General features: G+C 62.3%; 3 protein-coding genes across 3 annotated transcripts; 2 read left to right on the top strand and 1 right to left on the bottom strand.

The window, feature by feature from the left end:
* Nucleotides 1-1,308: 1,308 nt before the first annotated feature.
* MNEG_0607 (60S ribosomal protein L27) lies at nt 1,309-1,833 on the bottom strand (the record flags this gene model as incomplete). The annotated part of the gene is made up of 2 exons (XM_014050923.1): nt 1,309-1,446; nt 1,816-1,833. Coding segments are annotated over 2 exons (156 nt in total), but the record flags the coding sequence as incomplete, so codon positions are not given.
* A 998-nt stretch (nt 1,834-2,831) lies between these two features.
* Nucleotides 2,832-6,349, top strand: MNEG_0606 (HIV Tat-specific factor 1; the record flags this gene model as incomplete). Its single annotated transcript, XM_014050922.1, has 9 exons — nt 2,832-3,061; nt 3,256-3,712; nt 3,921-4,043; nt 4,235-4,380; nt 4,584-4,715; nt 4,927-5,128; nt 5,329-5,448; nt 5,702-5,860; nt 6,176-6,349. 9 exons carry the CDS (start codon nt 2,832-2,834, stop codon nt 6,347-6,349), a joined length of 1,743 nt encoding a protein of 580 aa, XP_013906376.1.
* A 589-nt stretch (nt 6,350-6,938) lies between these two features.
* Nucleotides 6,939-11,139, top strand: MNEG_0605 (hypothetical protein; the record flags this gene model as incomplete). The annotated part of the gene is made up of 12 exons (XM_014050921.1): nt 6,939-7,085; nt 7,203-7,254; nt 7,467-7,645; nt 7,874-8,023; nt 8,235-8,316; nt 8,531-8,649; nt 8,901-9,137; nt 9,573-9,704; nt 10,022-10,165; nt 10,349-10,463; nt 10,679-10,815; nt 11,068-11,139. The coding sequence occupies 12 exons, from the start codon at nt 6,939-6,941 to the stop codon at nt 11,137-11,139; spliced, it is 1,566 nt and encodes a 521-aa protein (XP_013906375.1).
* Nucleotides 11,140-11,650: the final 511 nt, after the last annotated feature.

Below are 11,650 nucleotides of genomic sequence, written 5' to 3'. Positions count from 1 at the left end.
GGGTTGGGCGGCCCCAACCGCCTGCCCCCCGCAGCTGGCCAACCGACACAGACAGACCCCGTACTGCGGCCACAAAGCCCCCTTGAATCTGACAATTTGGGCAGTCATCCACGGGTTCACATCCAACCTGCAGTGGCCCGGGCGGCACCCCCAACCCCCAGTTCCCAGCCGCCCCTGCGTTTTCCCCACCTTGCGCGCCTCGACCTTCTTGGTGGCGTTGTCCAGGGTGTCCTGCGTGACCACAGGCTTCAGGTCCACATCCAGCTGGTAGCGCGTGGGCATCAGGTGCTGGTAGTTCACGACCTGCATTGGAGCACGTGGACCATCGAGTATCATTTGGACATCGGGGTGGACATGCGGACCGGGCTGATTGAGGGGCAGATTCGCTGTCACGCGCAGCCGTTGCTGGAGGTTCAACCGCTGCAGTGCCTGTCGGCCGGCAGGCAAACGCCAGTGTGTGGCACGGCTGCTTGCCCTGCGGCCGCGACGGCTTCGCCCTGCCCGTCTAGCGCGGCTGCACGACCTCTCCCAGCAGCTGCCCTCCACTGCATGGGCCATCCGCAGCTGCGCACCTTGATGAAAGTCTTGATGCTGGAGCGACGCGCCTGGGTCTTCTTGCTAGACCGCTTAGTCACCTGTGCCGCCGCAAAGGGTAAGAAGGTGCAATGTGTTGTAGCACAACAACATGACATGGGGGCCGCCTGGGTGTGCGTAGCTGGTAGGGCACCAGCCCATGGATAGTGAACACAGCCGCTAACAGTGCGAATGACCCCCTTGGGTTCGCTTAAGGCTGCACTTGCTGTGCGATTTGGCAGCCATGCAGCCGTGGCTGCAATAAGCGGACATCTTGCTGGGCCAGCGCCCTGGCTCTGCCGCAGCTGCTACCAGTCCAAGCTTCCAAGGTCGGCGCAGCGGCGCCAGCGCCGCGACCAGCGTTGACACTGCTGCACGGCATTGTTGTGTGCCGCCACCTGCCGGGCTCACGACAAGCACGTGTTGCTGGTCCGCGCTGCCGCTCAGGGCGCGATGCTGGCTGGCCGCCCGTGCTGGCGCAGGAGCCACAGTGATCACGGACGGGCGTGTACTGCGGCATCCCCCGCGCCACGCTGTGCATGCCTTGTGGCCGTGCTGTCCCTAAGCCCTGGCGCACTCACCACGCAGCTCAGCGTGACTTGTCTCACGGCGACAGCAACACCGCATGCCCCAGCCAGCTCTTCAGGGCCGATGTCCCCACCAAGCTGCTGTAGCAGGTACGACCCTTCACCCCAGCCGCCCGACCGCACCATGCGCCGCCACCCGGCCGCGCACCTTCCGGGGCTCCTTGCTGAGGCCGCAGACGAGGGCGTGGCCATAGGGCCGCGCGCTGTTGCCGTCGTCAAAGTTCTTGACGATCACGGCCTTCTTGCCGGCATACTTGCCGGTCAGAAGGATCACCACCTTCTGGGTCTGCGCACCAAGCCGGCCGCAGCACGTTGAGGGGCTTCAATGCCTGCCTCGAGGCAAGCACCACCCGCAGCAATGGCCGCGACCGCCGCGCCAGGTGGTGAAGCTTGCAGCCGCTGCTCAACACTGCAGCTGCACAACCTCAACACCATACGCTGCGTTGATATAGCAAGCTGTATCAGAAACCGCGTGAGCACTCCAAAGAACGCGCTGCACACCACTGCCGCGACTGCTGCAGTCGAGCCCCCAAGCAGTGGCTGCCGCCCGTAGCGAGTCCCATGCGATCTCGTGTTTGTCTCAACGTTTTCACTAACAAAGTGTTGCTGAAGCGCTCGCGGGCGGCCGCCTTCGATGCCTGCGTCCCCAGCGCACCTTGAGGAACTTCACCATGGTGGCTCCTCTCCAAACACAAGGCGCCTAGCGTGAAAGAGGGGGAGGCACGTGGAGCGCCCGGGCCTTGTCAGTCGCAGACCGACCGGCTGGATCCCAGCTCGCGTTGTGAATGGTGATATACACCGGAAGCAACTTCCGCTGGTGATTCCCATGCGCCAATGTTTCTTTTGCTTTCGCAGGGTGACTTAACTCGAGCTAGGTCAGACGTCGCTGTGTGCAAACTCGCTTGACGGTGCTGAATCGGCAACTCACTGCTCAGCAATGCCAGCATGAGGAATGACACGGCACGGCCGCCCTTGGACTGCATAAGCCACTTACTGTTTGAACAACTCAATGTGTCAGGAACACTGGGTCGACAGAAATTGCGGCCATGCTATGCTGGTCAAGCCGGGTGGTCAATGGACAACGCTGGTGCAGATGACCGTTGTGTGAGAGGGTATGCCAGACCGTCCTGTGAAATGATGAAATACAATTACATGTGTTGTGCTGGATAACCACTCAACACTGCGCAACGAACCAGACATCGCTCGTAACACGCAGTTCACACAGCCGGAGCCCTGTGTGTTGCAGGGCACGAAGTGCGTGTGGAATGTATGAGTGCACAACGGTGCCAGTGCAAACTTGAAGGCAATCTGCATGCATTTTGAGCGCATGGCGCGGCTCGAGTGGCCATGTGGTGGTCGTGCAGCAAACGTGCATGCGAGGGGCACTGCACCATGGCCACCGCTGCCGCCCATCATACGTACACTGCGCTGTTGAGCCAAAACCTGACCTTGTTGTTTCTTGAGTACGCATGTTTTAAACATCTGCGACTTCCCATACATGTGATCTTGCTTTTCGAAATGAGCCGCGATGGGTGGTTTGTAACAGGTCCTGCTGGTCCAGTGGGTCCGTACAATGTAGAAGCTCTGATAGGTAAGGCCCACTGAGCGTACCGTACACGCGGCTGTCTGCAGGGCGTCAGCAACGCCGACCTCACCGCTGCGCTGTGCTGCATGCTCTCCGCACCTCCCGACATCCCTGCAGCGGGCGTCGCGGCGGGTGGCATCACCGGCGCGACACCCGTATGGCGGGAAGGCCGCAGCAGCTGGGACAGCCTGGTGGATGTACCAGAGTTGGCAGAGGTGCTGATGGCGGCGCCACCCACGCGCGACTTTGCGGGCGCGCGAGACTTGAAGCCGCCCCTTTCCACTGCCACTGCAGCAAGCAATGGCAGCACTGCCAAGTGAGCGTTGCTCTCAAGTGATTCAATTATTTGACGCACATGATTGTGCCTGAATTGATCAATCCACGCAAATTCGCCCTGTTGCTGGTCTCCATGCAGCAACGAGTGTCATGCTGACCCCGCGAACACTCGCCCCGGCCCTTGATACTGCTTGCAACTGTGGGCGCCGCCGCGGCTGTTGCGCCATCCTCTAGGACACCAGCCGCAGCGACAGAGCCTGCGCCTCCCCCGGCAGCTGGAGAAGTGGACACCTCGGACCCCCTGGCAGCCTTCCAGGCTGAGATTGCCGCAGTGGAAGCGGAGGTCGCGGCGGCGGTCGAGGCCGAGGCAGGTGTGGGCAGCGGCCACACCGAAGACGCAGGGGGACCGGCGACGCCTGAGGAGCTGGAATTTGAGGACGACGATGGGACGGTGTACGTTTGGGACGGGGCGCTGCGCAAGTACCTTCCGAAAGACGCAGGCACAGCAGCGGCAGCGGCGGCGGCGGCATCTGGTGGCGGGGACGCGGGCGCGTATGATCTGGAGGCGATGACGTTCGCGGCTGACGACGAGGTGCTGCCGACGCTGGCGGGCGCCAAGGCGGCTGTTGCGGCGGCGGCGGGGGCTGAGGGGGTCGGCGAGGGCGAGGCAGCGGCAGCGACCGAGCGGAAGGTGGGGGTGGCGTGGGGATCGGTCCGAGGCGGTTGGAAGGGGGCTTGCCAGCACCCCTCGGGGCGTCCTGCCCTGGAGCTGATTGGGCAGGTCCGTGGACACGATTTACACCAGCTGACTCAGCACAGACCGCCAAGGCGCTCTCGCTGTTGTGCGTCTCTCCTGCTCCTGGACCCCTGACAATTCCACTTGTCCCACCTCACCCCAGTCCACCCCCACCACAACCCACTCCACCTTACATCAGCGCAAGCGCGACGCGATCGTGGCAGACCACAAGGACAAGATGGCGAAGAAAGCCGCCGCGAAGAAGGAGCACGAGGAGCAGCAGCGGGTGGGCATGGGCTCGGCAGCATCCGTGTTCCCCTCAGGGTTTGCGCAGCAGGGTCAGAGTTTGAAAAGACTCAGCCGACACCAACTAGTTCCTGTCTGCAAAAGCGCCCGATACGTCCTTCCTGTCTCGATGAAGCTTGAATTCCCCCTCCTCCGCGTCCTGGGCGCTGCGAACCTGCTGCCGCCTGTCAGGGCTGGTTTGAGTTGAAGAACAACACCAGCGTGTACGTCAACGGGCTGCCGTTCGACACCAACGAGAAGGAGGTGGCGGCGGTGTTCTCCAAATGCGGCCTCATCAAGGAGGGGCCGGACGCGCAGCCACGTGTCAAGCTCTACAGGTGAACGAGGGGGCAAGGGAGGGGGGTCATCCAATGTGCGTTGGTGTGATAGCGTTTGCCAAGGGACAGGGGCATTGAGGCGGCAGGTGGAGCGCGTTATTCTGGTGGCAGTGGCGGCGCCGCGGTCTTTCGCACTGCCCCTTGACCATTTCGCTGCGAGTTACGGAATGTGCATTGCGCTCGACCCATACTTCTCTTCACAGGGACAAGGACGGTGGCGGGCTCAAGGGCGATGCTCTGGTGACGTACCTCAAGGCCCCGAGTGTGCAGCTCGCGACCACGCTGCTGGATGGCACGCCGCTGAGGGACGGTGGCAAGCCCATGAGCGTCACGCAGTGAGCAGTGGGGGGTGGGTGGAATGAGAGAGGGACGCTGGAGCAGAAGGTGGGCAGGGAATAAGGCTTCAGCACAGTGGAGGCTCCCCTGGTTTTGTTGGGGAACAGCAGCATGATGTCACGCAGATCGCTCACACAGAACGCTGTTGCCCAAAAAAACGCATGAGGCATGCGTCAAGACACACACACTCTGTTTTTCAAATTTGTGCAGGGCCAAGTTTGAGATGAAGGGTGAGGCCTACCAGGCCAAGGACAAAGCCACTGCCCCCGGCGGCGCAGGCGCACAGCAGCAGCAGCGAAAGCGGGGCCCAAAGGCCAAAGGAGGCAATAGGGCCAGCACAAAGGCGCAGCTAGACCGGCTGGAAAAGAAGCTGGGTTGGGGCGGCTTTGACGACAAGCTGCCGCTGGAAAAGGTATGGTGGCCGCTGATGTCATTGATCCGCTGGTGCCATTACATTCGACCTCATTGGAGTGTGACTGGGCTCTTGCAAAGCCGCAACATATCCACATGGGCATGCATGCGGGCTTCGAGTCGTGTGGTAACAGAAGGTGTGAACCGAAAGCGATTTGAAATCATTCTGACTCAAGCCTGCGTCAATAAACACCCTGCCAGATCACTGTGATCTTGACCGGTATGTTTGACCCGCGGGAGCTGGAGTCGCAGCTGGGGGCAGCGGAGGAGCTGGAGGTGGAGGTGAAGGAGGAGTGCTCCAAGATGGGACCTGTGGACAAGGTGTGCTACAATCGCAGCTGATTGTCGTAACAAGAAGGCGTGCTTATGTTCACTGACAGCTGATGCAGTGTTGCTTGTCTGCCTACATGCTATCTCCTTATCCCATCAATAACGTGCATGTGTTGCAATACCCCTCCGCCCCACATACACACATGCCTACATGCTGCTAACGCTGCCCACTTGGAAAAGCTGCCCAATTCTTCCAACCCGCACATCTGCTACCTGTGCGGTGCCGCTCCCTTAACATCACGAGGTCCGAGTGTTCAAGGGCCACCCCTTGGGCGTGGTGAGCGTGCGCTTCAAAACCGAGGAAGGCGTGCAGGCGGCGCTGCAGCGGCTGGACGGGCGCTTTTTCGGCGGTCGGCGGATAGGGGCGGCGCTGTGGGACGGCATCACCAATTACAACTTCAAGGTGGGGCGTCGCGGGTGGGGGTGGCAGTGGCGAGATGGTGGGAAGCAGCGCGACTTGAAGGGTGTGATGGCCTCCCCCAGTAGGTATTGGTGGTGGCAGGCCAGAAGAGCAACCAGGGCGGCTGGAAGGCTGGATTGCGCAGGCTACTTGCTGCAGCACAAGAAGCGTTCATGCGTCGGCTGCCTCCCACATCCAACCGCTCCAAACCCCACGCAACTCGGCTTGCGGCGCCCGCTGCCCTGCTCGAGAGAAGCCCGGCCAGGCCTGGTCGCATGCCCGCCACATGGCACTGCCTGCGCCCCCCTGACAAATCAGGTGAAGGAGACACCGGAGGAGGAGGCCGCGCGGCTGGAGGCGTACACACGTGACATGGAGGCCAAGGCCACCGCCGCTGCTGCGGCGGCTGTTCCGGAGGCAGCAGCGGCGGCGACAGGGGGAGGCAGCACGGGCACGGGCGAAGCCGAGCCGATGGATTTAGCAGCGAGCTAACACGGGCTGGTGTAAGAGTTGTTGACAGTTATTGCATGTTCGATGCAGGCGGAGCACCACATGCAAACAAGGGGGACGCCGGCAATGCAAAGGCAGGGGGGAACAGGGCGGAGTGGTATGATCGGCTGTTCAAGCCAGCCGTCAGTTCAAGATCGTGGCTTAGTATCGTGGGCGGCATGTTTCGGGTTTCATTCGGCAGCATGGCGCAGTTCAGGACTCAGGGCACAGACACTTGTGCTGGCTTGCAGCCCTGTGCCCCAGCAGGGTCAGGTGCATGCCTCGAAGCAACCCCGCCAATTCATGCCTTCATTATGCACCAAGACAGCTCGCTTGATGCCTGTTCTTGGTGCTCGGCGGGCGGCGCGTCTCCTTGTGCTCTGCTGTGCTGTGCAGGTGGTGTGTGCAACAAGGCAGGCGCATGGCAGGTGCAGGTGCAGGGCCTGGAGTCGCGAGCATCGTCTTCGTTCGCTGGGCCATCCGACCGAGGATCATTCAAAAGTGCATACACTTTACTTTCGCTGGACTTTCGACGCTAAAGCGACGCGCCGAACCTGCCAGATCACTGCTGCCCCCACATCCGCCAGCCACCATGGCCGCCGAGCACCAAGAGGAGGAGCTTCTTGATTACGAGGAGGACGAGGTGGAGAACGCCGGCGATGCCGGGGCCAAGGCGGACGGCCAGAAGAAGGGGTACGTCGGCATCCACAGCACGTCCTTCAAGGACTTTTTGCTGAAGGTGAGCTCAAATAACATGACCCCTGCGTACCCGGAAAGTGGCTGGTTGGTTGGCCCACACACGGCTCCCGCCAGCGATCTCACTCCGCTCGCGTCCCTACGCATGCATCCGGCGCAGCCCGAGTTGGTGAAGGCAATCGAGCACTGTGGCTTTGAGCACCCCAGTGAAGGTGCGGCACGAACAGGGCAAGGGCGCCCGGCGTGGGTCGACGTGACGCTGCGGTGGCGGGCTGCCTCCATGCAACATGGTTGCTCTGAAGATGTGGCACGTTGAATGTGTCTGCCTGGGGCTGCATAACGGATCTCCGGCCAGCATGATGTTCCTTGGGCATGGCGCTCGCCTCACTTTCGGACGCACACCTCGCCCCGCCTGCGCCTGCAGTGCAGCACGAGTGCATCCCTCAGGCGATCATGGGCAACGACGTGCTGTGCCAGGCCAAGTCGGGCATGGGCAAGACGGCGGTGTTTGTGATCTCCATCCTGCAGCAGATCAAAGTGCAGGATGACAAGCCGGAGGTGCTGGCGCTGGTGCTGTGCCACACGCGCGAGCTGGCGTACCAGGTGGGACCGGCGAGGGGCCGTGGGCGGCGGAGAGCCTCAATTGACTGCGCGCGCCTTGTGCTCTGGTCAATGGCCAGTGTGAATAGCCGCGCACCATGTTCAGCTGGAATGAGCCGCTGTTATACAAGCCGTTCTGCTGTGTCGAAAAGCCCGCAGGTGCAAGGTGCAGAACGCCAGCCGCCAGAGCACCAGGCGCTCCGCCTCATCACCCTCACTGCCCCCCACCAGATCTGCCACGAGTTCACGCGGTTTGCCGAGTTCATGCCCAACGTCAAGGTGGGCAACTACTTTGGCGGGCTGGACATCAAGAAGCAGCGGGCGGAGCTCAAGGACCACACGCCGGCAATCGTCGTGGGCACGCCCGGGCGCATCAAGCAGGTGCGGGATGGAGTCGCGCTGGCTGAGGGCCGGTGCTGTGCATGCCGCAGGGGCTGGGCGGGGCTCAAGGGTCCGCACGAAGCCCATTGGTTTTTTTGAAGGACGCGCAAGGCTGCAGCCGTGGCCATGAGTGGAGCCATGTCTGGCGGTGCACTGCATGCTCGGCAGGTCGCACTCATTTTATCATCAACGCATCCCATGTTATTCGCAGCTTGCCAACGAGAAGGCGCTCAACATGATGACTGTGCGCCACTTTGTCATCGACGAGTGCGACAAGGTGCTGGAGAAGCTTGGTGAGCCGCGCTCGTGACCGTCGCTATCGGTTGGGTAGACAACAAGATCAAAGATTGAGCACGTCCTGCGCTGCCCTGTGCAGCGGCCTTCTAAAGCAGTGCCGCGGTGGGGACCACAGAGCCTTGCCTCCCCACATTTCCCCAGCCCCATCGCCTCTGCTGCTGGGCCTCAATCATCACCCCTCACCGCCCCCACCCCACCCCACTCCCGCAGACATGCGCGGCGACGTGCAGGACATCTTCAAGAAGACGCCCCACGAGAAGCAGGTCATGATGTTCTCCGCCACCCTGGGCCAGGACATCCGCCCCGTCTGCAAGAAGTTCATGTCCAACGTGCGTGGCCCTGGCTGTGGCTCTGGGACGGGCACCTGCCGGCGCCGGCTGCGGCTCTGCCGCCGGCGCCGTCGCTGACTGGAAGCGCGAAAGCCGGCTTCTTGCCACCCATCGCCATCGCACACGCGCCAAGCGCTTTGCCTGGTTGGAGCACAAGTGCCGGCCAGGGCAGGAGTGGGCGCACCCATGGCCATGCGCCTGGGATCCACAGCCTTGCAGCGTCGGCGCCGGCAGCGCGCTGACGGCAGCAGGGGGTGGTGTTCGCGCTCTCTGCGCCGCCTGCTGCGGCGCTGACAGCTGGCCGTGGCAGCCGCGGCCTCGCGGCCCGTCGCGTCTGCGTTGGCACCTGCGTGTGCGGCCTCCACTTGACGGCGTCTGCAGCCGTCGGCAGTGGCGGCGGCCACACGCCCGATGCCGGGCAGCACGGCGCGCTCCGCAGCCTCCGGGCCTGCCGCACTGAGTGCAGTGTGGCGACGCTGGACCCACTCGTGGCCGCGCACCACCCCCAACATCGGGGAGCGGCACACGCGCGCGCCGCCGGGCCTACCACGCACGCGCTGCACGCGAATCGCACCTTCGGGACGGCTGCTTTAAGAATGACATAACACATGGGTCGCGCGCTTGGTTGAGAAGGATGAGCGGCGGCGCACGAAAGAGGGACCCGACCACACCTGCCCACCTGGGGGCGCGCGCGGCCTTCGGGTACCGTTCAGGCGCGGCGGCCCCGGCTCTGGTATCGGCGACGCGTCGCGCTGCCGTTGCCCGCCCCCCGCGCCTGGCGCGCCCCCATTTTGCCTTGCGACGGGCCCACTCTCACACCACATTCCTCATCTCAACTGCCCGCGCCTGATCGGCAGCGAGACCCCGCCACGTCATCCTCCGAACACCCCCCTTGCCCACCCCTCCCCTACCCTCACCCCCAGCCTATGGAGATCTATGTGGATGACGAGGCCAAGCTGACTCTCCATGGGCTGGTGCAGCACTACGTGATGCTGCAGGAGGACGAGAAGAACAGGAAGCTCACGGACCTGCTGGACGCCCTGGACTTCAACCAGGTGGGGGAGGGTGGGGGCCGCCGAGGGCGGGGGGGCAACCTGTCGTTTGATATGTTGCGGCGCGGGATTGCCATGTATGGGATGCTGAGGACCTGTGAGTTGTGGATGGTGCTCATACCTTGGCTGTGGTGCAGGTGTCGCAGGGTTGGTTTTGCAGACCCGCGGGCTTTGAGGGCGGCGTTGAGGCGCTTGCTGCCGTCAAGGTCGGGCATGTCGATCGGCAAGCTAGTACAACCATCCGTTGCATCTGATCATCAAGGCACACGCATCTAATCATCAAGGCACACGCTCACATTGCCCCCTGGCCACGTCCTCAGGTGGTCATCTTTGTGAAGAGCGTGCAGCGGGCCAAGGCGCTCAACGCACTGCTCAACGAGTGCAACTTCCCGTCGGTGTGCATCCACCGCGGCATGGCCCAGGACGAGCGCATCAACGTGTACAGCCAGTTCAAGGAGAACAAGGTGAGAGGGGCGGGGGTGGCATGCCAACGCCGAGGGGCGCAGGCGGAGGAATACGACGCGCTGTGTATGGGGTGTGCATATGACACCTGGTGCAAATCAATTTTCACAGTGATCCAGCACCCAAACACCGCCCATTCACTCTGTATTGCTGAATCCGACTCACATCCCTCTCCCGCTGGTCAGGTGCGCATCCTGGTGGCGACGGACCTGGTGGGCCGCGGCATTGACGTGGAGCGCGTCAACATCGTCATCAACTACGACATGCCCGTCACGGACGAGTTGCACGGCAACGGCGCGGGTGCGTTGCAGGCGCATGTGCCGCTTGCAAGGGCGCAAGGGAGGAGATCTGGGGATGGAAGGGCGTTTGGTGCGGGCTGGGTGGTTTCTGGCTCAATAAAGCGTGACAACGGGCTGGAAGACGTCCAAGGGCTGCTGCTGTCGGCCTGGCTGCTGCCGTGTTTCAAGCCTGGGCTTCCTTCGGCCCATCACCCTGCACCGCCCTCTCACTCCTAGCTGCCACCGCCACCACCCTCCTGGCCCCAGACACGTACCTCCACCGTGTGGGCCGTGCGGGCCGCTTCGGCACCAAGGGCCTGGCTATCACCTTTGTGTCCAGCAAGGAGGACAGCGAGGTCCTCAACGCCGTGCAGGTGGGAGTGCGGAGGGTGGGGGGACGGCGACTGGCCGCCAGTTTGTAGAGGCATATGGGTGCACAGTGGCATGGATCGTCGCCTGGGTTGCGTTCACTTTGCTCTGCGACTGGCCGGGCCACCTGCTGACGTTGTGAGTTCGAATTTGCCTGGCAGCGCCCCACTTGGCGTCTCGCTGTTCTTGTCATATCCAACGGAGCGTAATCTAATACTCTGCGCCTGCTGTCTGCACCTGCTACGCAACTCCAACAGGAGCGCTTCGACGTGGACATCAAGCCCCTGCCCAGCAGCATAGACGCGTCCACGTACATGAACCAGGCATGAGCACGCTCGAGAATCACGTGACCCCTGTTTGTTGGCTGCAATAGCCGCTCGTGTAACATTTTTGCATGTTGGACTATCAGCACTTTTCAAAGCAGCTCCGGGGTCAAAGTTGGCAACCCGCAAATGATGACAACGGGCTAGAGCGGGCTGCATAGATAGCTGGAATGAAACGCAACCATGTTTGCCAGATGAAAATCTTACCATAGCCATTGCCAAGTCTTGGCTGTGTGTGCTGCGCCAGAACCCCGTTGTAAGTTTTTTTTACCTGTGGGCCCCCGGCACTCTGATGCATGCACATCCATCCGCTCAAGCGCTGACGGCACACAGTTCAAATGGTGCAGTCAGTGCTCGAGATACCAATGCACAAGCGTTCACTCCCCGCTGCTGGTATAAACAGGGTTCGGGGAGCTAATCGCAGGCGCCACCCGAGCAAGCCGCTAGTCGCTGAGGCTGCTCTCGCGTCGTCGCAGCAGTCCTCTGCAAATATTGACCTTCAGGCAGCCCCCGGTAA

The sequence above is a fragment of the Monoraphidium neglectum genome (assembly GCF_000611645.1).
Source record: "Monoraphidium neglectum strain SAG 48.87 unplaced genomic scaffold scaffold00051, whole genome shotgun sequence".
NCBI lineage: Eukaryota > Viridiplantae > Chlorophyta > Chlorophyceae > Sphaeropleales > Selenastraceae > Monoraphidium > Monoraphidium neglectum.
This window is presented reverse-complemented; position numbering and strand designations above follow the sequence as displayed.